Source organism: Macaca nemestrina, chromosome 2 (assembly GCF_043159975.1).
Source record: "Macaca nemestrina isolate mMacNem1 chromosome 2, mMacNem.hap1, whole genome shotgun sequence".
NCBI classification, from domain to species: Eukaryota; Metazoa; Chordata; class Mammalia; order Primates; family Cercopithecidae; genus Macaca; species Macaca nemestrina.
Window position 1 is genome coordinate 4,854,779 of NC_092126.1, and position 25,209 is coordinate 4,879,987.

The 25,209-nt window shown below is 39.5% G+C and overlaps 1 protein-coding gene across 5 annotated transcripts in view; it reads left to right on the plus strand.

The window, feature by feature from the left end:
- LOC105470832 (ATPase 13A4) overlaps positions 1-25,209 on the plus strand; it is a 169,874-nt gene that overhangs the window by 107,199 nt on the left and 37,466 nt on the right. For 4 of the 5 annotated variants that reach the window (XM_071090645.1, XM_071090647.1, XM_071090646.1 and 1 more), the window contains 9 exons: positions 409-520; positions 7,062-7,186; positions 12,875-13,038; positions 13,838-13,960; positions 14,766-14,845; positions 16,337-16,379; positions 16,760-16,869; positions 18,981-19,077; positions 20,848-20,920. In XM_071090645.1, the coding sequence (XP_070946746.1) occupies positions 409-520; positions 7,062-7,186; positions 12,875-13,038; positions 13,838-13,960; positions 14,766-14,845; positions 16,337-16,379; positions 16,760-16,869; positions 18,981-19,077; positions 20,848-20,920 (927 nt within the window). The remainder of the gene's footprint in view (positions 1-408; positions 521-7,061; positions 7,187-12,874; positions 13,039-13,837; positions 13,961-14,765; positions 14,846-16,336; positions 16,380-16,759; positions 16,870-18,980; positions 19,078-20,847; positions 20,921-25,209) is intronic. The other variant, XM_071090649.1, reaches the window with a different exon arrangement.

The following is a 25,209-nucleotide window of genomic DNA, read 5'->3' on the forward strand; positions in this document are numbered from 1 at the left end:
AAGACTTTCCCCATGCTTGTTTTTGTCAGGTTTGTCAAACATCTGATAGTTGTAGATGTGAAGTCTTATTTCTGGGTGCAGAGCTTGTGATTTAATCTCTGCACAGCCAATGCCTGGCAGATAGTAGATTTTCAATAAATGTTTGTTGGTTAAACTGAAGAAAAAAGAATTCTACACTTTTTCTATCTTTTTTTCTTTTTTCAAATGCTTCATTCTCATTTTAGCTTCACTACGTCTGAAGAGGTCAACCCTGACAATGTAGTTGTGTTCAGAATTTTCACTGGCTTGTTCACATATCTTTGTAGAGGTGTGCTTTCTTGGGCAAAAGTTGGATGTTTGTAAAGAATTTCCTTGACAGTACTGCCTCAGTAAATACTGCATACTAACCCTGTGTTTCTTTCTAAACAGTACCCACTAGTTTTGTTAGTGAGCTTCAGATTTACACGACACAGGGCTTTCGAGTCATAGCACTGGCCTACAAGAAGCTGGAAAATGACCACCACACCACCGCCTTGACGAGGTAAATGGGGATGATTTTGACAAAGCAGAAAGGTTTGATGGAAAGATGTGCCAGGTTGGAATGGCAAGTGCATTAGACTGGGATGGACTCAGGGGTTCTGGGTGGTGGACAGAGCAATATAGCTTGCTGAATTTGTGTGCATAACATGTCTCTGAACACTGGTAAGTAGAGATATAGTAATCCCTGCCCTGCCTAAATCCCACAGAGAATGTGAACACTCACTGGGGGATTTTATGAGAAATAGTCATATAAGATGTATAATATGATGTGATTTTTACAGCTTTGTGAAAATAGACATAGGAATATAATCAGCATTTCAGAATTTGAAATTGTGGTTATGTCCCCATTTAAAAAAACTATAGTTGGTGGATTGGTTGGGAGTTATGAAACATAACATTTACCTGAAAAAATGTTTGATAGGAAATACACAGCTTAATGAAATAAATAAATACAGCTTAGATGATATAATCCTGGTAACATCTACAAAAAAACAAGGAAAATTTCCATACTAGAGAAAGATTTTAGCCTATAGATTCAATTTTACATTTTAAGGTTAAAATAGAGATGCTTAACAGCTCAAAAACAGCAGTATTTATAAGTTCAATTTTATTTTTTTAAATTCCACTCTTTTCAGGTATCATGTTTATTTCACCTTTCATATCATTTCTAACACTTAATGTCAGCCACCACTGCTTATGCTGTTGTGGAGCTAATCCAGGCTCATTTTTATATTTAGGATTATACATTTGGAAAGTCTAACCTATTTGTTTCAATCTAATCAAAGTCAACACTCTCCTGTAACTATATTTTTTAACTCTTAATATTCTAAAATAAAGTTCACATATATCTGCACATATTCTTTGTAAAAAATATATAATGACCTATTATACAGTAAAAATAAAAGCAAAACATATAATGTTTCACAAAGGTGATAGTTTAATAAATATTCAGCTGACTCCACTAACACAAAATGAAGTAATAAGTTGCTTGTACCTGTGTATAGAATAATTGAGGCTGCAACATCTACAAATACAGACTGATACAGGTGTGTTATGTATTGCAGACTCAGATACCTCAGTCTTGCTGCCATTGAGATGACTGTGAAGTGGTTAACAAGTCTTGGTAAAACTCTGAAGAAAACAGTACAGTCTCCTCCCAATTTACATAGTACAGGTAGTTCCATTTCTGCAAAATTCAACAAAATATTATAAGTGTGAAAAATACTTTGCGTTTATATGTAACACATATAAACTAGGGGGAAAAGCTAGGGAAATTTTAATAAACAATTTTGTAATTGCTTAATATAACATAGTTAATATTATATATGCCATAATAGTACAGTATATTATAGTATAATAATAGTAAAATATATACAAGGTAAGCCTAAAATGACTTAGGAAAGTACAATAATTTTTCAGTGTCCATGAGTGTCCAGTAAGATATTCAAAAGGCATGTGGGATGCGGGATAATTATTCATTGTGCATTGATCTTTTCAGAGTCTTGCGTAGATGCCAAAAAAAAAAAAAAAAAAAAAATTCACAATGTCCTCTAGAGGGAGTGCTGTCCCTGCTGAGAATGACTGCTGTGACCCAACCCTCTCACTTTGTGAATGGGTAAAATGAGGCCCAGAGTGGGAAGTGGCTCATTGTGTTCGTTTCCTGGGCTTGTCGAACCGCTCTTCCCGCGGGGCCAGTTTAATGTGACCCCTGAAACTTTGGCTGCAACAACTCTGCATATTTGTTGCAATTTGATCAACTCAGTTCAAGGTCATTCAAGTGAGGGAGCTAAAAGTAAACTTTGAGATTGGATATCACATTTTGAAGGAGAGAAAACTTGGGTCCAGGGAAGGGAAGGGACAGAGCAGAATTGGGAATTGAACTTAGTTTCCTGAGAGGCTGTTGCCAAGGGCTATGGTAAGAGTCTGGCTACCATGCTGCTGCTTCTGATTGTTATGATACGATATTTGCATATTTACAAGTTGCTAACTCATGGTTTTGAAACGCATGCACGTAACAAAGCACTTATTGTGGAGACAGATGAGCAACGGGGAATAGTGAGGGCTGTGGCACACAGCAGAGTACATGTCCCAGTTAAAGGTACTGAAATTCTGACTTTTTAAATTCTTGTATGGTCTAAACACAAATCACAAATTCTCTAATAGAATTTGATCTTAGGTCATCAATTTGCCTCTCCTGTCGTAAAGCACATCACTACCATGTACACACATAGCCAAATTAATTTTTTTTTTTTTTTTTTTTTTTTTTTGAGACAGAGTCTCACTCTATTGCCTAGACTGGAGTGCAGCGGCATAATCTCGGCTCACTGCAACCTCTGCCTCCCGGGTTCAGGTGATTCTCCTGCCCCAGCCTCCTGAGTAGCTGGGATTACAGGTGTCTACTACCATGGCTAGCTAATTTTTGTTTTTTAGTAGAGATGGGGTTTCACCATGTTGGCCAGGCTGGTCTCAAACTCCCAACCTCAAGTAATCCACCTGCTTTGGCCTCCCAAAGTGTTGGGATTACAGGCATGAGCCACCATGCCCAGCCACATAGCTAAATTAATTTAATTATTCTTTGCAAATTCCTGATTAGGATGGAAGATTCTTGCTGTTGTTTTGTGTGTGTGTGTGTGTGTGAGTGTGTGTGTATGGTTACTCACGGTACTTCCAGCATTGGTATCATAATCTCTTCAAAGGTTATTGGCCCACTTTATGCAATGTCATTTTTTAAAAATCACATGGATTTTAAGAACATGAAATGTAATCGCAGGGGTGACAATGCTTTGTATATATTACACTTATTCTTTATTATTTTTAGATACTTCAGGAGGAGGCATAATGTCTGTGCAGGAAGCTGGAAGAGATAGAATGCCATTCCAAGTTGCAAAGCTTAAGACCCCTTAAGGAATTACTCCTTTTAATTTTTTTTTTATTCAGATTAAATGCTTATGAAAGGCAAACTCATGTAATGTTAGAACTAGCAGAGACTTTGGAGGTGCATAGATGAACCTGGTTACCAGGCGAAGAAAGTAATTTAGTCAGGCTCGCACCGCAAGGCAGTGGTAGAGGGCTGACATGAGAACTCCAGTCTCCTGATTATTGTGCCTTGAACCATGCAAAGGCCATAAGCCAGAGGAGCTAGAAATACTAGTGCCAAGGTAGGCCATAGGCTATGGCAGATGTTTGACCCCACAGCCATTTTCTTGGCCTAATCTGGCACTTCGTGGTAGGCTCAGGTCATGTCATCTGCAGAAATAACCAAGACCTGGGACCTGAGTACCAGGATGATGAGAAAGATCGGAAGACCTGTTGTGCCAAACCCCCATTGACTTCAGTAGGGAAGGCACCAGGTTCAAGAGGTTGAAGAAGAGACCCAGAGCCAGCAAATGAGACATGGGGTTTTATTAGGGGCTCACCTACAGGGGAGAGAGTTCAGTAACAGCGGGCTGGACGGGAGAACCACCTTACATATGGAAACAGTCCAGTGGCAGCAAAGTGGACAACGTATCTGCCTTCCCATACTCCAGCGGTGGTGAGCTGTGCAGGAAAACCGCTGCTGCCCACACACATCCTGCAGTTCGCATAGCGCCCTCACTTGACTCCTGACTGACCTCCACCTAGCAGCCTTCATCCAACTCACATCTCAGGGCCCCAGCTCCCTGTATGGCCTGGCATATGTTCCACTAGACGGGACGGGGGCTCAGAAGTTCCTCAGAGACAAGGAACAAATCTCTGGGTTGGCCATGGCCAGATTTCCTAGCTTGAAACATACATTTAGGTGCGTCTGCCATAGAGGGTCATTCTAGGGGTATGTTTAAGTAGTTATTGCTACCACGTGCATTTACCCTGTAAGACCTCAATCAGGCATCAACCAAGTTATCTTTCAAACACCAGATTAAATATCATATTCTACAGGAAGCCTCTCCAATCACTCCACCCAGAAATGATTGTACCCTCCTCTGACTCTATGGGACTCTGATTTGGACATCTGTTATCATACTTTTCCCAGCCTTCCACTCAACTGAGATGAGCCATGTCTAAATTCTGCCTCCCAGTTGGATGTAAAATCTGGAGTGAGAGGCTACTATAGTCTCTGCTACTGCAGTCTCTGCATATTCTGTTCCACTTTTCCTCAGTGCTGTTCCTTGAACTCAGCAGAATTTCTGGATGAGGAATCTCCGTAGGTTACCTGGCAAAAAATGGTCCCAACAGGCCTCAGAGCGTTTCACATTTGCTGAGCACTTGCACGTGGGTGGTGGTGAACACACTGAGTCACGTGGTATTGTTCTCAAGGAGCTGAGACAGTGTGACAAAGCAGAAGGCCAAGAATAAAACATGGGCAAATAAAGTGTGAGTTACACTGAAATACAAGTAATATGCCAAGGGAGCAATTATTATTATTATTATTATTATTATTATTATTATTATTATTATTTTGAGACAGGGTTTCGTTCTTATTGCCCAGGCTGAAGTGCAATGGCATGATCTTGGCTCACTGCAGCCTCCACTTCCTGGATTCAAGCGATTCTCCTGCCTCAGCCTCCCGAGTAGCTGGGATTACAGGCACCTGGCACCATGCCCGGCTAATTTTGTATTTTTAGTAGAGGCAGGGCTTCTCCATGTTGGTCAGGCTGGTCTCGAACTCCTGACCTCAGGTGATCCACCCGCCTCGGCCTCCCAAAGTGCTGGGATTACAGGCATGAGCCACTGCGCCTAGCCGGGAGCAATGATTTCTATCTGAGGAAGCCTTTGTGGGGGACGTGGCATTAGGCTCCGAGTGTCAGGAGGGTTTCAGTAGCAGATCATGGGGAAATTACAACCTTTTCTAGGAAATAAAGACACATGTCTTACAGCAGTCTAAAGCAAGTGTCTAGAGATGGTTGAGAGAAAACCCATGGCTAGTGGTTCAGCTTGGCTGGAAATGAGGGTGGGTGAGGAATTTAGTGATGGCTGAAGCTGGAAAGATAGTTTGGAACCAGATCATAGAGAGATTTAAATGACAGGTTCAGAAAATGGGAAATGCCATCCTTTCAAGCCTGCTCTGAGGTGAGTCGTTCAGACTGCGTCCACTTCCCGTTTCTCCGTGGAGGCTTTAGCAGTTTCCTGGGAGCACCACTAATGCTAGTTCATGACCGTAGCTGATGTGAGACCCCCTACGGAGACAGGCAAGGAGTCTGAGTGGGTGCCGCTTTCATCTGTGTTTCAGCCAGAGTTAGACAGTGCTGGTGTCTTGTTCTCTATCTGTGTCTAAGATAAATAAATCATGGAAGAATCTTTGAACTCCTGTTCTCAAATGGATTCCCCTGCACTCAGTTCTGTAGAATACCCCTGAAAATATCTGTGGGGTGGATAGGAGCCTTGAAGACTGCACCTATTTGCAGAAACATTCACGCTTGATGCAGAAGATCATTGCTACCAGCTAGGGGAGAAAGAAAGGGATGAGCTTGACCTGAATAGAGAGGCCTGTTTGTTGAGATTATGACCTCATATCTCCTGGGGCTAAAATAATATTGATTATAGACTTGGCTGCTGGAGAAACTGGCATTTTATTTTATTTTTCTTTGTACCTCCCTTATTTTTCATGCTTTGTGCCAGAGCTAAAGCTCCCCTTTGTGGGTAACAGGTGAGGCAATGAAAATCAGACTAGCCACAACAGATGGAGGAGACCCTTACGGGCTTTCAGCTCATTTTCTGCAAAGGTTAAAGCAAAGCTTTTGCTTAACAAACACTCTCTTCCTCTTCCTCTTCATTCAGTTAGAGTAAACATCTCCAGAGCCTTTGTGTCCCCTCCTGTCCTCTTTCTGAATCACTCCTGGTCCCTAATCAGCACCTAACAGTGCTTGAATGAGTGAATGGAACCACTACGACAGAGGTCTTTTTCTTTTTGTTTTACTTCCTGTAGGAAAGCTATCATGTGGCTGGGTGCAGTGGCTCACGCCTGTAATTCCAGCACTTTGGGAGGCCAAGGCCTTGAATTCAGGAGTTCAAGACCAGCCTGGGCCGGGCGCGGTGGCTCAAGCCTGTAATCCCAGCACTTTGGGAGGCCGAGATGGGCGGATCACGAGGTCAGGAGATCGAGACCATCCTGGCTAACACGGTGAAACCCCGTCTCTACTAAGAAATACAAAAAATAGCCGGGCGAGGTGGCAGCGCCTGTAGTCCCAGCTACTCGGGAGGCTGAGGCCGGAGAATGGCGTGAACCCGGGAGGCGGAGCTTGCAGTGAGCTGAGATCCGGCCACTGCACTCCAGCCTGGGCTACAGAGCGAGACTCCGTCTCAAAAAAAAAAAAAAAAAAAAGACCAGCCTGACCAACATGGTGAAACCCTGCCTCTATTAAAAATACAAAAATTAGCCGGACGTGGTGGTGGGCACCTATAATCCTAGCTACTTGGGAAGCTGAGGCAGGAGAATCACTGGAACCACTGTCCTCCAGCCTGGATGACAGAGCGAGACTCTGTCTCAAAAAAAAAAAAAAAAAAAAAAAAAAAAAAGCTACAATGTGTGTTATTTCTGTTCCATACATCTATATATGTATTTTCAGGGAGACGGTCGAATCAGACCTGATATTTCTGGGGCTGCTGATCTTGGAGAATCGATTGAAGGAAGAGACAAAACCTGTCTTGGAAGAGCTCATCTCAGCCCAGATAAGGACTGTAATGATCACAGGTATAGAACAAAGTATATGGTGAAAACAGTAAGAATTTGATGTGGAAATAGACACGATTCACTCATTTAATAAATATTGTTGACAACCTACTCTGGGCCAGACACCATTCCAGGTGCTGGAGATGGGCAACAAAAAGGCACAATTACTGCTTTCCCAGAGTTTCCATGTCAGTGGAATGAGAGAAAATCAACCAACCAGTCAAATAGTATCAGCGTTTTGAGGTACGCAAATAGGATAATGCGGGAAAGTGTGTTTGGCCATCTGTTTGAGATGAGTTGGTTAAGAGAGGCCTCTCCGAGAAGTGACATTTGAAATAAGACCTGAATGACAAGAAGACATGAGCCAGGCAAAGGTGATTTTTATTGCCAAATGCTAGAAGAAGAAGCATCCTCAGTTGATGGGGTCTATAAATATGCTGAAGGCTCATCAATCATAAAATCCACGATTCTAGAAATTAAAGAAAATGCTGTCCTCTGTACTCCCAATCCCAGCTCCAGATCATACAAACAAGATAGCAATGAGAATAAATCACACAAGAGAAATGTGTGAAATTTCTTAATGAAATCAAGTGTGACTTTATTAATGAAATTTCATGCTGATGCTATAATTTTTTAATTGGGAAAGAGACTAGAGGTGAATAAATGATTTCCTAATGAATTCATGTTCATATTTTTGCAGTGTGTTGCCTTTCTTCTGCCTGCTCTTATAGTCAGATGCTTTTAACTCTTTCATTTATGTCTCGAAGATACATTATTTCCCCATCAAAGCACGCACTTTCTGTTCCCACTTCCCCTGAACCCAATTCTATAGCTGCAAACTCTAGAATACTTTTATTTCTTCTTTTGTACTTCTCTGTCCCCTGTTCTACTCCCCACAATCCAAGAGTGTCTTGGACTGTTTTTACTTTCTCCTTTTCTAACAACCCAGTCCAACTTTTTGAAGTTGCTGAGTTCATTTACTATTGATTAGGATTTCCCTTACACTGTGACCCTTCTGTTTCAAAAATCTTTATTTAGCACTTAGATGACACATTCTCATAATCTATCCTTAACTTAGATTTCTGTACAAGTGTTCATCCTTCTCCACCCTCTCTCTTTACTTCCTCTTTTCTCATATTGAAATTTCTGCTCTATTTCTTTCCTTGCTTGTTTACAATTGTTTTCCCTCAAATATTGCCCTTGGATGGAATGGAGGGGTGCTATTTGATTTCTTACACATGCTTGAATATCTTTCATTGCTCTGACACGTGAATGACATCTTGCTCAGATAAAAGATTCCTGAATTATTGTTCTTTTTTCTTAATGATCTGTATGTAGAGGCTATTCCTTTGCCTTCTGGCTTCTGATACTGCTCATGACAAGTCCAGGGAGAGTCCATTATAAGTAACTTATTCTTTTCTGCACATAAACTTTTTAACTTTGGAATTTAGAAATGTTTGCCTTTGTGTTTCCCTTGTTTCATTAACTTAGTCTGGAACATGGACAGCACTTTTAGAAAAACTTTTATTTATTTTATTTTTTACCATTTTTGACATCTTTATTAAGTCATAATATCTGTCACTTTGAATGTTATACATATGATAAAACAGATTATGAAAAGTATTATATTCATAGCAAGAGCATTGGTTTATATAACTGAATCACCAAATACGCAACCCCTTGTGACAATAACTTAATGGACTCAACTCTGTTCTCTGAATGGACCAATTTTATGATGATTCGTTCACTTAAAAAGTTTTGAGTTGATGAGAGTTTCTTGTTGCTTCTTTCTGTGACCCAAGGCTTTCAAATCAATCTCTGGAAACCAGTGATTAGAACCAGAGTTCCCCAGAATTAAGAAGAGATAGGAGTGGGAGAAACACGGAGAGCACCTTTTAATCTTTCTTCCTGCGAGAAAAAATTTTCCTATTGTTTATTTAATTTTTGCCTCTGGTCTCTGTCCATTTTTACTTCTGGAATTTCCATTGTTATCTCTCCTCTCAGTCTGTCCGTTTTTCTTGTAGTTGTCTTATTTATTTATTTATTTATTTATTTATTAGAGACAGAGTCTTGCTCTGTTGCCCAAGCTACAATGCAGTGGCAGGATCATAGCTCACTTCAGCCTTGAACTCCTGGGCTCAAGCGATCCTCCTGCCTAAGCCTCCTCAGTAACTGGAACTGCAGGCATGCACCACTGTTCCTTGCTTTAGATTATATAGTTTTATAATTTTGCTTTAAGACTTTTTTTTTTTTTTTTTGCACCCAGTTTGTTCAAACCACAATCTCAGGTCTCAACAATGCTCTTTATCTTTTTCAAATCCCCTTTTGAATTGTTCAGTTCTTAAATCATGTGTGGGGTGGGATTTGAGTTTTCTTAAGTGCTCTCCTTATTTATTTTTTATTTTTATTTATTTTTTGAGATGGAGTCTCGCTCTGTCACCAGGCTGGAGTGCAGTGACATGATCTCGGCTCACTGCAACCTCCGCCACCTGGGTTCAAGTGATTCTCCTGCCTCAGCCTCCCAAGCAGCTGGGACTACAGGTGTGCACCACCATGCCCAGCTAATTTTTGTATTTTTAGTAGAGACGGGGTTTCACCATGTTGGCCAGGATGGTCTCAAACTCCTGACCTCAGGTGATCCTACTGCCTTGGCCTCCCAAAGTGCTCGGATTATAGGCATGAGCCACCGCACCCGGCCAGTGCTTTATTTATTTATTTATTTTTTATATACATATTTTTGAGATGGAGTGTCACCCTGTCACTAGGGCTGGAGTGCAGTGGTGCATTCTTGGCTCACTGCAACCTCTGCCTCCCTGGTTCAAGGGATTCTCCTGCCTCAGTCTCCCAAGTAGCTGGGATTACAGGCACGCACCACCACGCCTGGCTAATTTTTATATTTTTAGTAGAGACAGGGTTTCACCATGTTGGCCAGGATGGTCTCGATCTCGTGATCTGCCTACCTCGGCCTCCCAACGTGCTGAGATTACAGGTGTGAGCCACCGCGCTTGGCCAGTGCACATGACTTCTCTAGTCATGTGCTCTGATTGTTCTTCCTGGTCTTTTCCTGTCCAGTGTCTCGGATTTCTTGGAAAGGTTGTTAGATTTTTCTGTCAGATGATTGGAGTTGAGGCCTGGGCTGTTTATCCCGAGAACTGGATCTCTCACAGGTGGTAGATCTCTCACAGGTGGTGGATCTCTCACAGGTGGTGGATCTCTCACAGGTGGTAGATCTCTCACAGGTGGTGGATCTCTCACAGGTGGTGGATCTCTCACAGGTGGTAGATCTCTCACAGGTGGTGGATCTCTCACAGGTGGTGGAGGGCAAAAAGCAGACAGGCTGTCAGGGGCCTGCTGTGGAGCATGAAGGAAACCTGTGAGCACTCAAGGCTCCCTGTATCCTTCCAGCCTCAGGCAGCTCCTTCCCACCACTTCAGCTCTTTTGAGGATCTTCATGCATATTTTGGTAGAAACCTGGGAGAAGCTATGTTCAGGATAGCCAGCCAGATATTATATGATTAATTTTTTAATGGTTGCTGTAGGCATCACAACGTACATACTTCTCCTTTCAAGAAGCCTTATAACCAGGAATGTCTCTTGCTTTCTCTTCTTTATGTTATTATTATCATAAGTATGAAATATGTCAAAAACCCCCACCAGGTAATGTGCTAGTCTTTACTTTCAACAGTGAAGAGTTAAGGAACGTGAGTAAAGAAAATCAGACTTTTATAATTACCCAGATCATTATCATTTCTATGTTTTCATTCCTTAAGTTGTAAGTTAACCTCTGGTATCATTTCCTTTCATTTCAACCTAAAGAACCCTGTAGCTTTTGTTGTTGTTGTTTATTTTTTGAGCATGTCCACTGTCAACAAATTATCTTCATTTTCCTTCATCTGATAAAGTCTTTATCTCTCCTTTATTCCTGAAGGATATTTTCAGCAGCTATTATAGGAGTTAGAATTGACACTTCAAAGTGAAAGATGAAGTCAGCACTTCAAAGATGTTCCACTGTTTTCTTCCCTGCGTATTTTTTATGAGAAATCTGTGATAATTTGAATTATTGTTTTCTTATATGTAATGTGGTTTTCTCTAACTGCTTTTTTTGTTTATCTTTGATTTTTAGCAGTTTGATTACTATGTGTCTGGTTGTGATTCTCACTAAGTTTATCTTGTTTGGAATTCACTGAACTTCTTGAATCTGTACATTTAGGTCTTTTATCATACTTGGGAAAATTTCTCCTATGATTTTGTCAATTTTTTTTCTTTTTCAACTTTTTTCCTCATCTTCTTGGACTCTAATGACATGAATATGAATTATTTTGGTATCTTTGAGTCTGTTCACGAAAATGATTTTTTTTCTCTCTGCTCTTCAGGTTGCATAATTTCCATTGATCTATTCTGCTATTGAATACATTGAGTGATTTTTCTTTTTTAAATTTCAGGTATTATATTTTTTAATTCTAAAGTATCCGTTTGGTTTTTTCCCACAGTTTATATTTTCTTGTTGAGAACTTCTAGCTTTCATTTCAAGAATATTAACAGTTACCACATGAAGGGGTCTTACAATAGCTGCTTTAAAAACCATTATCTGACACTTCCAACATCTAGACTATCTATAGATTGGCAACTGTTGTGGCTTTTCTTGAGAATTGGCCAGATTTTCCAGATTTTTCATATTGAATATCCCAAACATTTTGAGTATTATGTTGTGAAACTTTGAATCCTGTTAAAATCTTCTGGAGAATGTTGAGGGTTTTCTCGTTTGTCTGGCTAACAATCAACTGTAAGTTCTATCTTTCCTGTTGTAGGTGGCAGTTTCAATCTTAGCTTAAATATAAAATCTTTTGCTGTGATGTTTGGGTCTGCCTCACTCAGAGGTTACTCTCACAAATGGGGGGTGATTTATATCATAGTTCAATTCCTGGAATTTTTGTTATCTTTCTTTGGATCTGGTCCACACATGCACAGCTCTAGACTGAACTTGGGACTTATGTAATTCACATACTGAATTAGTCCCCATGTCTGGCTCTCTCCTTTCCAGGATTCCGCCCATGCCCTTTAGCCTACAAGAGTCCCTTTTCCTGGCTCTTCTGGCCAGAAAGACTGGGCATCTTTTAGAGTTCTGCTGCCCAAACAGCTTTTTAACTGAGGCCCACGCGCCAGTCAAATATGGAATAGGGAAGAGAAAAAAAGTCGAGAAACTCATCCCCTTGTAGGTTGCTTCTGCAAATTTGACTGCCTTCCACCATCTGCCTGCTTTTGTTTACTTTTCAAAGTCCTTGGGGAGTTGCTTCTTGATTTTTGTTCAGAGTTTTCCATTGTAATCAGTGGGAGAGATAGATCGTAGTGGGCTTACTCCAGTTTGCCTGGAAGTGGAGCCACCAGATACTCTACTAAACCAGAGGATTTGCCTAAACATTTGCAAAGCTGCTAACAAATGACGAAAATAGATTTGAATTTTGCTTTTTTATTTTTTCCCCCAGTCTGGCAAAAATACACTGGTGGATCATGAAGTAACCTGATGAAAAGCAGTAAGAAGGGGAAAAGGGATCATAGAGTCACAGAAGGTCAGGGCTGAAAAAGATATTAGAGATCATTTCTCTTCATACCTGAAATAAGGACTGAACTCCCTGCTCTGATTTTCAAGGCTCTGCATGAATTAATTCAGTCTCGTCAATCTCATCTTGAGATACTCCTCCTTTCCTCTAGGTGACAATCTTCAGACTGCAATAACAGTGGCCAGAAAATCTGGAATGGTTTCTGAAAACCAGAAAGTCATTCTCATTGAGGCAAATGAAACCAATGGGTCCTCATCAGCATCTATATCTTGGACATTAGTAGAAGAGAAGAAACACATTACGTATGGGAATCAGGTACTCCTGAACACAGACATTCTGCCACATTACCAACATGTCTTGCAGTGTTGGTGACTGAACAGCTTTGACCGAGAGTCAACATATGCTTCCAAATGTCTAGCACTCATGCTGTTGAATGAACTCAATTACATTGGTTTTTCCATACTTTTCATACTGAGCTTGAAGGTATAGTGCTTTCTTGTGTGCTGGAAATAATCCATCTTTTAAACTTAAAAAAAAATGGTTGGCCCTGTATGAGAAAGAATATAGTGAGTGGAGCTGAATCTATTTTCTCCCTTTCCCCTTGCTTGTCAATCACCCCACTGGGTTCAAAGGGGATCTAGTCTTTGGGAGAGATGCTACTGTGTGTCTCAGAAAATCAGACTATGTTTTCAGAAAAAAGTTTCATTCATTTATCTCCAGCCTTGTCAGTATTCTGTCTCCATTGTGTCCTTGTAGAACAATATTAGTTCCCTAAGGAAAAAAAATAGTGAGTTCTCATTTCAGGGAGAAATTTGTTAAGCTGCAGTGCTTTTGTATTTTACACTTGAAATGTGTGAAATGTGCTCTTCTCTGGGACTCACCAAGATCAAATCACGATGAAAACAGGACATGAGTAAGTGTTATGCTCCTATTCACTAGTTGTCTGTGATGTGCAAAGATTGATCCAGCAAAGAGAAAATGCTTCTCTGAGGAATCAGAGTGACTTTTACAGATAGATCCTGGTCTGTCTTCATTATCTTCTCTCAGATATGCTTGTGGTTCTAACCACTCTGTCAAATGAAAGAGTCTAAAATCACTGTGTCTTGCTTTGTAGGACAATTACATTAACATCAGGGATGAAGTCTCTGATAATGGCAGAGAAGGAAGTTACCATTTTGCCCTAACTGGAAAATCCTTTCATGTTATAAGTCAACATTTTAGCAGCCTACTGCCAAAGGTAAGTTCTAAGAGGGTGACAGTCTCCCTGTGAAAATGCTGATGACGTCACTTACAGAGCATGGTCCTACATTATTTCAAATCTTGAAACAGGAAAAATATACTCAGGGAGTTCTCTGTCTCTTAAGAGAGATGGATATTTTTGCAGAAGATACTATTGTCTTGTTTCCTACTAGGTTTGAAATAAATAAACTTGACTAGTCAATTTTCCACCATCTATACGATTGAAGTATCAGTGATTTCTTGAATTATAAAGATGATTTTGGGTGGCTGTCACTATATTGCCATGGTAAGGGGTCTCAAAGTATAGTGGAAATCCTGCAATTATACAGGAAGGCAGACCAAGAATAAGGGAATGCCATTTGTTTTTTGATAGATGACCTCAGTACTCAAGAGGGTTGAACTTAAAGCTTTAGTGGGGGGAGGTAAGTTTTAGATACATAGTTATCCCTCAAGATAACTATGTATCTTGCTGTTTTGCAGTTCAAGGTTCCATTAAGCTCAAGATTTTTCAGGACCACATTCCCCATGACAGCTGAGGTAAATTCCTGTAGGTCATCATTTTCATAAAATATTTTTTGTTAAGTAATTATCTTTACTTATTTTTGTTTTTCACTGATCATTTATCTGATGACCAGAACCTCAATGTTTGTTTTAAAATCCAAAGGAAGGCTCATTGGAAACTTTTTTTTTCTTCATCGTAAGTGTCATGATGCAGTCAACATTCTGAGTGTTATTAATTATTTCATGTACAACCAGCTGACTTGATTAAAAAAAAAAAAATCTCCATTTTGGGTTCCTTACAGATACTGATCAATGGGACCATCTTTGCAAGAATGTCTCCCGGGCAGAAGTCCAGTCTGGTGGAAGAATTTCAGAAACTGGAGTAGGTTCTTTGCCAGTGCAGGTGGCATGAACTGCATGGAGGCATAACAGTCAGGGGGAGTGGAAGAGGTACAGGGAGTCACTCGGTTTGGCAAGGGCACTGGTCCTTAGTCTGGCTGCATGAGATAATCACTTAGGAGCTTTGGAAAAATAGCAATACCAAGGGATCTCACCATTCAGAGATCCTGATTCAGTTGTTTATACGGGGCTTGAAAAATCAGTATTGTTTTTTCACATAAGTCAATTTTGCATTCAATATTGAGAATCACTGGACTAGAACCTAAGGGGCCTGAAAGAGTATGGGGAGAAATACGAATGGAAAGGTGGCTTGAGTTCAGCTCCTGGGGGGACAATGAGTATTTAGACTTTATTTGCATATGCTCTCATCACAATGATGATATAGGGACATTCATATGAGATTCACGTAACACTAGAAAGACTAAAATATTTGTGTGCCAAAGCATTTTTCCATCCTAAATCAGAAAAATTCTTCTCTCCTAACACAAAGGGTCTCCATTCCTAGACAGAATGGGCAGTCCAAATGAAGTGCCTGTCATTCGGGACCCTTTGTTTCCTGTTAATAGAACCCCACAGAGTACCAGAGCCTTTCTCCACTTTGGTCCCCATGTCACAACAACATGACTCCAACTCCTACTCGTTTCTACTCTGCCCTCCTATTCATTTGATTCTGTTATCAGGCTAGCTTCTCAGTTCAGAAAGCCCTGTCTCTTTAACATGACTGAAACCTAGAGAGTCAACGAGTTACTTCCATATGGCAGTGTGGAAGAAAAGTATAGCATGTTCTATGCATGCTGTCAGAATGCTCATAATTTAAAAAGCTGGCTATCCATAATCCTTGTCAATGATTCAAGAGAGTGTTCACCCAGCCTCAGAAAGCCATTCTGAAACAGGGATGTGTTTTCTTTCTTCAACTTCTAGGCCTGACATTACATACTTGAGTTGAGTGACTATTGACAGGGTGGATTTCCTCTCATGCTAGTATTAACAGCACAAACAACTATGACTTGTTATCATTTTAGACTTTGTACTTTCCCATACAGCACCTCATTTAATACTCATAGCCCTTTATAGGCAAAATAATAATAATGATGGGAATAATAATAGTGAAAATGGTAAGATGACCAGGTCAAAATCTAGATCTGGTTTCAAATCCTGTGCCCTCTCTGCCATGCCATGCTTACATCATAGAATTGTGAGTGCCTCTGTCTGACAGCTGAGAAAGCTCTCCCTACGCAGTGATGTGCAGTGTCTACATGAAACACTTACAGTAAAGGAATCATGTTCTGAATCTCTAAATCCATTGTATAAACTGCTGAATCACACTGTTTTCAGTCAAACTAGACTCTTAGGAAATTTCCCTTAAATAATGAGTTTGAACCCTGAGTAGTGATGGTTACTTTGTTTTTTTTTAATTAGAGAAATTAGCAAGATAGCTTTGATCTCATCTACAATTAATGTGGTTCCCTCTTAGTTACTTTGTAGGTATGTGTGGTGACGGAGCCAATGACTGTGGGGTAAGTAGCTGCCAGTGTGTGTGGCCATAATCTCACATTCAATTATACTCAAGCCCTTTAGAGGTAGTACTGCTGGCGTATATATCATTTCCATTCCTCTTGATGGATAAACTGTTGCATTGGGAGGCTTTTGACCAAAGTCACATGTTGATTCAATGGTTAGTTTAGGCTACATGGGGTAGAATTTGGTTCTAGGTTTCTCATTTCTTTGGCTAGGTATCCTAATACCATCTATTATGTTCCAGGCAGGGTTAAGTCTCTTGGTTAGAGTTTGGGCACACAAAGCACCTTGTGGCCAGCTTAACTGGCCTTTCCTTATGAGGCTTTAGTAGAGACATATATGAGTCTACGTGGGAAGTAAGCTGATTCTTTGCTTTCAGGCTCTGAAAATGGCTCATGTGGGCATCTCTTTATCAGAGCAGGAGGCATCTGTGGCCTCACCTTTCACTTCCAAAACTCCAAACATTGAGTGCGTACCTCACCTTATCAAGTAAGTAGGCACTTCCTCAAACATTGCTTTCTCTCTCTTGACTTCTGGTACAAATCACATTGTTCTGCCTGGGAAAGACCAGAGAAACTTGGTGTCCCTGGGTGGGGAGGGTGCTTTGTAGAAGAATGCAGCCAAGCATCCTACTTCCAAATGGGTTTTCCAGAAGTTAAAAGTAACATTGGGAGAGTAGTGGCATTTCCAGCGAATTCACTGATTAGGTTAATTTTAGAAGATTGGAATCTGGAACTTGTTATGGCTTTGAAAGTGTCAATCATCCTCATTTTTCAAATGTAGCTATCTCCTTTCAATCTTTATTTGAAAAATAATGTTTTGAAAATCTTTATTGGCTTTTGCTGCTCTCACTAAAATTTGCTTTGATGCTCTCCCTGCCACCCTGCCAAAAATGTACTTCTGCGCCATTATATTTGAATGCTAGAGATAGTGAGCATGGTGGCTGCTCTTGATTATTGTAACTGACATGTGTTTCTAGTTTTAAAATGCTGTAATGCCTACCACCTCACACTTCAAAACAGCCTGGAGATGCAGGAATGGCTATTTTTTTTTTTTTAACAAATAAAAAAATTGAAGTTCAGAAAATTTAACTGATGTGCCCAAGCTCATACAACCATATGAGGTTAGACATTATTTTAGAATTAATTTTATTCAAGTGTATTTTATCTACAGATATACTATTTCCACCACATGAAAATAATAATTTGGCTAGGTCCTCCCAATTTTTTATTTATTCATGCATTTGACAAATATTTAGTGAGTAGGCATTTAGTGCCAGAAACTAAGGGAGATAAAGATGATACTTACTGATTTTGATAGGTGCTGTCCAGGAAATAAAAAGGGTAAAGGGAATAAGATGGCTGTATAGGTGGAAGCAGCTGCTTCAGATGGGGTGGTACGGGAAAACCTCCCTTAGGAGAACCTCTCTTTATTGCTTAGAGAACCTCTCTAAGCGATAAGGAGAAAACTGCCTCTGGGCAGAGAACCTTAGAGAACCTCTCTAAGCGATAAGGAGAAACTGCCTCTGGGCAGAGGAAATGTCATGGCAAAACTCTGATACAGAAAAAAACCTGGTTTGAGGATCAGGTTTTAACACCCCAGGACACCATAATGGGCATGAGTTTAAACTTAAAGAAGTATGATCTAGGCTGGGTGTGGTGGCTGATGCCTGTAATCCCAGCACTTTGGGAGGCCGAGGTGGGTGCATCACTTGAGGTCAGGAGTTCGAGACCAACCTGGCCAACATGGTGAAATCCAGTCTCTACTAAACATACAAAAAAATTTAGTTAGACCTGGTGGCGCATGCCTGTGGTCCCAGCTACTCAGGAGGCTGAGGCAGGAGAATCACTTGAACCTTGGAGGCGGAGGTTGCAGTGAGCTGAGATCATGCCACTACACTCCAGCCTGGGTGACTGAGCAAGACCCTGTTGGAAAAAAAAAAAAAAGTATAATAAAAGTGACATTTCATATGTCATCTACTTCATGCTTTAAATGTGTACTATTTACTCAATCAATCAACGATAACAGAGATGAAAATGCTCATCCTTTCCAGCCCATTTCAATTTGATATATGACTAATTTGAGTGTGTATATTGTTTCGGTCCAATTTTAGAAAAAGTTGGGACTGCCAAAATGAAATTTGAATCAAATGTTTGCCAAGCTCCTGAAGCTCCTGTATGAAAATAACCCCTGAATCTGCAATTTTATTTAAATCCATTAGTTCACAGATGAAGAAACTGAGACAAGGGAAATGATCTTCTGCATCACATTAGTGAGTAGGTAGAAGATCTGGCACTAGCTCCACTGAGTTTAGGAGTTAAAACATTGCCTGATGAAAGGACAAGAGCAACTGTAAATCTGGACTCCATCACCAGTTCAAGGACCTTGGACCTTGGCCTGGAATTGGCCTTCTTGAAAATTGGGTTGTTTAGTTTACTGACAGCCTGCATCCACGAGCTCAGGGATGTCCATTTTCAGACAAACAGTTGTATAATGACTTTGGATTTTTTTTTCTCCTGAGCTTTGCTGAACAGCACAGAATGACTGACCTTATGTCTTTTCATTACTTTCACGTCTTTATCATCTGTTTTCTTACACAGGGAAGGACGTGCAGCTCTCGTTACCTCCTTTTGCATGTTTAAGTACATGGCTCTGTACAGCATGATTCAGTATGTTGGTGTTCTGCTGCTCTACTGGGTATGACTTGGGACTTAGCCTCTTGGTTAGTGTGAACTAAAACGAGTAGCAATGCACTCTCAATTTACAATGCGTCTCAAAGAAAGAGTACAAATAGGATATCTGCGCAACAATAGCCCCTCCAAAAATATCCTTAAGAATTTTTTAAGTAAATCAGAAATAGATTTGCACAGGAAAGGTTGCTGATGTCAATTCTCTGATATAGAAACCTTTTATCTAGTAATAGCTGAGGATCACAACTGAATATATTGCTTTTTCTCTTGCTGCTACTTTTACCTGATTGGACAAGGTCTTTATCTTCTTAATTCCAATGTGGCTCTACCCTAGTCTACCACTCAATAAAGAAATGGTTCTCTGCATCAGGGTGCTGCTAAATGCTTCATTTAGCATGAAAAAAAGACCTGATTATTAATTTATGCCCATTTCAGTGGTGTCAATACTCCTACCAAAACCAGTTTCAAGCTGTCTGTCCATTGTCACTGAACATGAAGTGGGGAAAGATGTACAGTAGCATATGATTCTACTTGCCCCATATAGATACAAAAGTTGTAAATAACCTCAAGGGCACAGAATACAGTGAAATGTAGAAAAATATTTAGAAAGTGCTGAGCTTTGAGTATTTATTAACTTTGGCTTCAGTATAATTTATTTAATGGTACGCTTGTATAATTTAAGTTTTTATATCGGCTTTATTTAACAACCGGCTCACAACATCTCTGAAAATTTAGCAATTGACTTTTAAGTGTTAGTATAAGCCAGCATGCCACTGGTTCCCTGAATATAGGGATGTGAAAACTGGCATGTCATACCACAAAAAATACATAGGTCTTGTGATCACTTTTGTTATTTAACAAGGTATAAGAGGAGAAAAAATCATGCCCATCATCTGTGAACTCAACATGTGAGATTATCCTATTAACCAACACCAACAAAAGAAATTTCATCTGGATATCTGTGTGGCAGATATCCAGATTCATCTTTATATACTGCCTTCTTTTTCCTGGGTTAAAGGTTTTAGTCCTATTGCTTTCAGATATATATATCTGAAATATATATATCAGTGAGTAGGAAAAGATATATATACCTTTTCCTACTCACTGATAAACGGGCTAGAGAAGGATAGGCTATTTATAGAAATTGGGCTCTATTTTAGAATTCCCAAATTATTCTCAAAGGTAGAATTCAACATTGAACATTATCTCCTTTCCACTAAGGGGTGGGGAGCAAGAAAGTGAGTTTCTTAAAATCAGTAAGACCTGAACACTTTTTCCTCAAGAGTATTAAGATGCTTTGCTAGGATTTTCTAACATTTTGTCTAAAAACATTCAAGAATGCAAATAGTGGGTTTACTTATTCTTATTTTCCATCAGTAAAATTTATGTAAGGTTACCACACATTTGTCACTTGGGGATGTATTCTTTTATTGTGTGAGATGAAATCCTGTTTTTTCTGTTAACAAGTAGAAAAGAGAGCAGAGATGAATCTGGTAGGGGAAGACGTCCTCCTCAACAAAGTAATACGGATGCACAAACAATCTCACCCTGAAAGTACATGATGATAGGCCTCCTAGATAGAGAGGGTTTCACAGGTTTGGCTTTGATTACTTCCACCAACACCATCACTCACCAACTCAACCAGGCCCTGACCACAGCATCTCCACAGTAATTTACTTGAAGAACCCTATGTCGCAGTGAGAAAATAAATGTAATCAGCATCTAATTTCATCCCGAAGGTCACAACTTTTTTGATCTGCTTTCTTTTCATTTTCAGGAGACAAACAGCCTTTCAAATTACCAGTTTCTGTTCCAGGATCTGGCCATTACAACTCTTATTGGTGTAACAAGTAAGACATTTTAAAGCTTTCTTACCAGAGGTGCTACCCTCAGCTGGCCTCCCTCTGCCTTGGAAAACTTTGTCTACCGTGAGGAACAGCAGCTGCAACAGCAGCAGTGACGTGTAACTTATTCCCAAATATATACACAGAGAGGAAATAGAATCCTCATTTTTGAGTATTGCAAGAAAGTATTAGCAAAAGAAAAGCTTGCTCGTTATTTTGCTGTTTTCTGCAAAATTTGGAACTTCTATAAATGGTCACTAAACACTTAAAATGAAAAAAGCAGCTTGAAAATCAGGAACACTAACTTCAGAATGCTTTTAGATATAGTTATAGTTAAAATGTGCCCAATTTATAGAAGCCAAATGGCTTTTATATTTCTCATATCTAAATCTTAGCCCCTCAGGATTTAGAATGAAGCTTAAAGGTAATCTTGCCATTGTATCTCTCTTACCCTCCACCTTCTAATGAATATACAGATTGTCTCCCTAATTTCCCTGCAATGGAAAATTTTTTTATTTATGACTTTATTCTTTTTTAGGGCTGACTTAGATTCACAACAAAAATGAGAGGAAGGTACAGAAATTTCCCACGTACTTCCTTCCCCGACACATGCATAGCCTCTGCTACTATCAACATTCCCCACAAAGTGGTATATTTGCTGTAACTGATGAACTTCCATTGATGAATGATTGAAGTTTTTGACATGTCTTTGTTGTTTTGCTTTGGTCTTATTAGCTCAGCTAAAGGAAAATCCCAACCAACATTCATGTTGGAACTAATTTAATCATCAATTGCAATCATAGGTTGATTATGGACACAAGAGTTTGGCAAAACTCAATGAAAGTATTTCGTGAGAAACAATTAATAATAACATCATTATTATCCAAAGTCCATAGCTTACATTACAGTTCATTCCTGGTCTTGCACATTTTATGGGTTTGAACATATGTACAATGACATATATCCATCATTATATTATCACACAGAGTATTTTCACTGCCCTAAAAATCCTCTTTGCTCTGCCTAGTCATCTTCCCATCTTCCCCAAAGCTCTTAGCAACCACTGTGATCTTTTACTGTCTCAGTAGTTTTGGCTTTTCTAGAATGTTATGTAGTTGGAATCATATATAGGCTTTTCAGATGGGCTTTTCTTCACTTAGTAACATGCATTTAAGGTTCCACTATGTCTTCTCATAGTTTGATAGTTCATTCCTTTTTAGTGCTAAACAATACTCCATTGTCTGGATGTACCACAGTTTATTTATTTATATGCCTACTGAAGGATATCTTGGTTGCTTCCTAGTTTGGGCAACTGTAAATAAAGCTGCTATAAACATCCATGTGCAGATTTTTGAGTGTAAATAAGTTTTTGTTTCCACTGGGTAAAGGATTATGTAGTAAGAATAAGTTTTGTTTTGTAAGAAACCGCTAAACTGTCTTTCCAAACAGCTATACTAGTTTGCATTTCCACTACCAGTGGTTTCGAGTCCTTGTTGCTTCACATACTCACCAGCATTTAGTTTTGTTAGTGCTCTGGATTTTGCCTATTCTAATAGGTTTGTAGTAGTTCCATTGATGCTTTTACTCCTATTTCCTCCAACCTTCTCAAGGATTTTATTCCTTTAATAATGTATTTCTCCATTATTATCAACCTTTCTCTTGTTTACTAGATCATTCCCAATGATAGCATATAATACATTCTCTTATCTTCTTTCTTTTATAAATTCTTCTTTGATCTCAGCCCACTGCAACATCTGGCTCCCAGGTTCCAGTGATTCTTATGTCTCAGCCTCCCGAGTACATGGAATTACAGGTGCACACCACCACGCCTGGCTAATTTTTGTATTTTTGGTAGAGACGGGGTTTCGCTATGTTGGACAGGCTGGTCTCGAACTCCCAACCTTGAATCTACTGCTAGCGACTGCCTCCTGTATTCTTAAACTTCCCGAACAGTTGTGTATACCCACTTTCTTCATTCTCATCCCTAATTCTATTACCATTCCATTTCCATTAGCCAGATTCTAACATCCAGGGGCATGAATTTGAATTTTGGCCTTATGCAGTTGTTCAGTGGGAGGCAGTGGTACGCTTGCAAATGTTTAACAAGTTGCTCTCCAAAAAAGTTTGAATATACATATAATATATATTTACTTGTTTCTATATGTATAATGGAAATATATATATAAATGGGAAACATATATATGTGTGTATATGTAAATATATACAATATATAAAAATATATATTATATATATAAATATATATGCACAAACACCCCTATATATTTGGAAACATATTTATATATAGAAAACATACATACACACACACACACACACACATGGAAACAAGTAACTTTACTGAAAAGAAATGTGTAGTGAGCAATTTGCAAACAATAATAAAATATACAATACTTTTTTTTTTTTTTTTGAGACAGAGTCTCACTCCGTCACCAAGGCTGGAGTGCAGTGGCATGATCTTGGCCCACTGCAATATCTGGTTCCCAGGTTCAAGTGATTCTCATGCCTCAGCCTCCCAAGTACGTGGAATTACAGGTGCATGCCACCACGCCTGGCTACTTTTTGTATTTTTGATGGAGACGGGGTTTCACCTTGTTGGGCAGGCTGGTCTCGAACTCCCAACCTCAAGTGATCCACTTGCCAAAGTGCTGAGATTACAGGTGTGAGCCACTGTGCTCAGCCAAATATACAATACTCTTTATTGCAAATTTCATTTAGCCAATTGATTGTCACAAAATGCTTTCATTGAGTTTCGCCAAACACTTGAGTCAATAATCAATCTATAGTTACAATTGATGACTGAATTAGTTCCAACATGAATGTTGGTTGAGATTTTCCTTTAGCTGGACTAGTAAGACAAAAACAAAAGAACAAAGACTTATGTCAAAACTTCAACCATTCATCAGTGATGTGGGAAACTTACCTGTTGAATCATATTAGTTCTTGAATGCTGGAAGAATATTTCCTCAGTTTAAAAAATATTCACAATGTAATGGCTACAGATGTGACACTTTTTTTTTGTATTATACTTTAAGTTCTAGGGTACATGTGCACAGCGTGCAGGTGTATTACATATGTATACATGTGCCATGTTGGTGTGCTATACCCATTAACTCGTCATTTACATTAGGTATGTCTCCTAATGCTATCCCTCCCCCTCCCTCCACCCCACGACAGGCCTGAAGCATGATTTATAATCCTTTGGGTATAAACCCCTCCCTCCACCCCACAACAGGCACGAAGCATGATTTATAATCCTTTGGGTATATACCCATTAATAGGATGACTGGGTCAAATGGTATTTCTAGTTCTAGGTCCTTGAGGAATCGCCACACTGTCTTCCACAATGGTTGAACTAGTTTACAGTCCCACCAACAGTGTAAAAGTGTTCCTATTTCTCCACATCCTCTCTGGCACCTGTTGTTTCCTGACTTTTTAATGATCACCATTCTAATTGGTGTGAGATGCTATCTCATTGTCGTTTTGATTTGCATTTCTCTGATGGCTAGTGATGATGAGCAGTTTTCCATGTGTCTGTTGGCTGCATAAATGTCTGCTTTTGAGAAGTGTCTGTTCATATCCTTTGCCCACTTTTTGATGGTTTTTTTTTTCCTTGTAAATTTGTTTGAGTTATTTATGGATTCTGGATATTAGCCCTTTGTCAGATGAGTAGATTGCAAATATTTTCTCCCATTCTGTAGGTTGCCTGTTCACTCTGATGGTAGTTTATTTTGCTGTGCAGAAGCTCTTTAGTTTAATTAGATCTCATTTGTCAATTTTGGCTTTTATTGTCATTGCTTTTGGTGTTTTAGATATGAAGTCCTTGCCCATGCCTATGTCCTGAATGGTATTACCTAGGTTTTCTTCTAGGGTTTTTATAGTTTTAGATCTAACATTTAAGTCTTTAATCCATCTTGAGTTAATTTTTGTATAAGGTGTAAGGAAGGGATCCAGTTTCAGCTTTCTACATATGGCTAGCCAGTTTTCCCAGCATCACTTATTAAATAGGGAATCCTTTCTCCTTTTCTTGTTTTTGTCAGGTTTATCAAAGATCAGATGGTTGTAGATATGTGGTATTATTTCTGAGGGCTCTGTTCTGTTCCATTGGTCTATATCTCTTGTTTTGGTACCAGTACCATGCTGTTTTGGTTACTGTAGCCTTGTAGTATAGTTTGAAGTCAGGTAGCGTGATGCCTCCACCTTTGCTCTTTTGGCTTAGGATTGTCTTGGTAATGCGGGCTCCTTTTTGGTTCCATATGAACTTTAAAGTAATTTTTTCC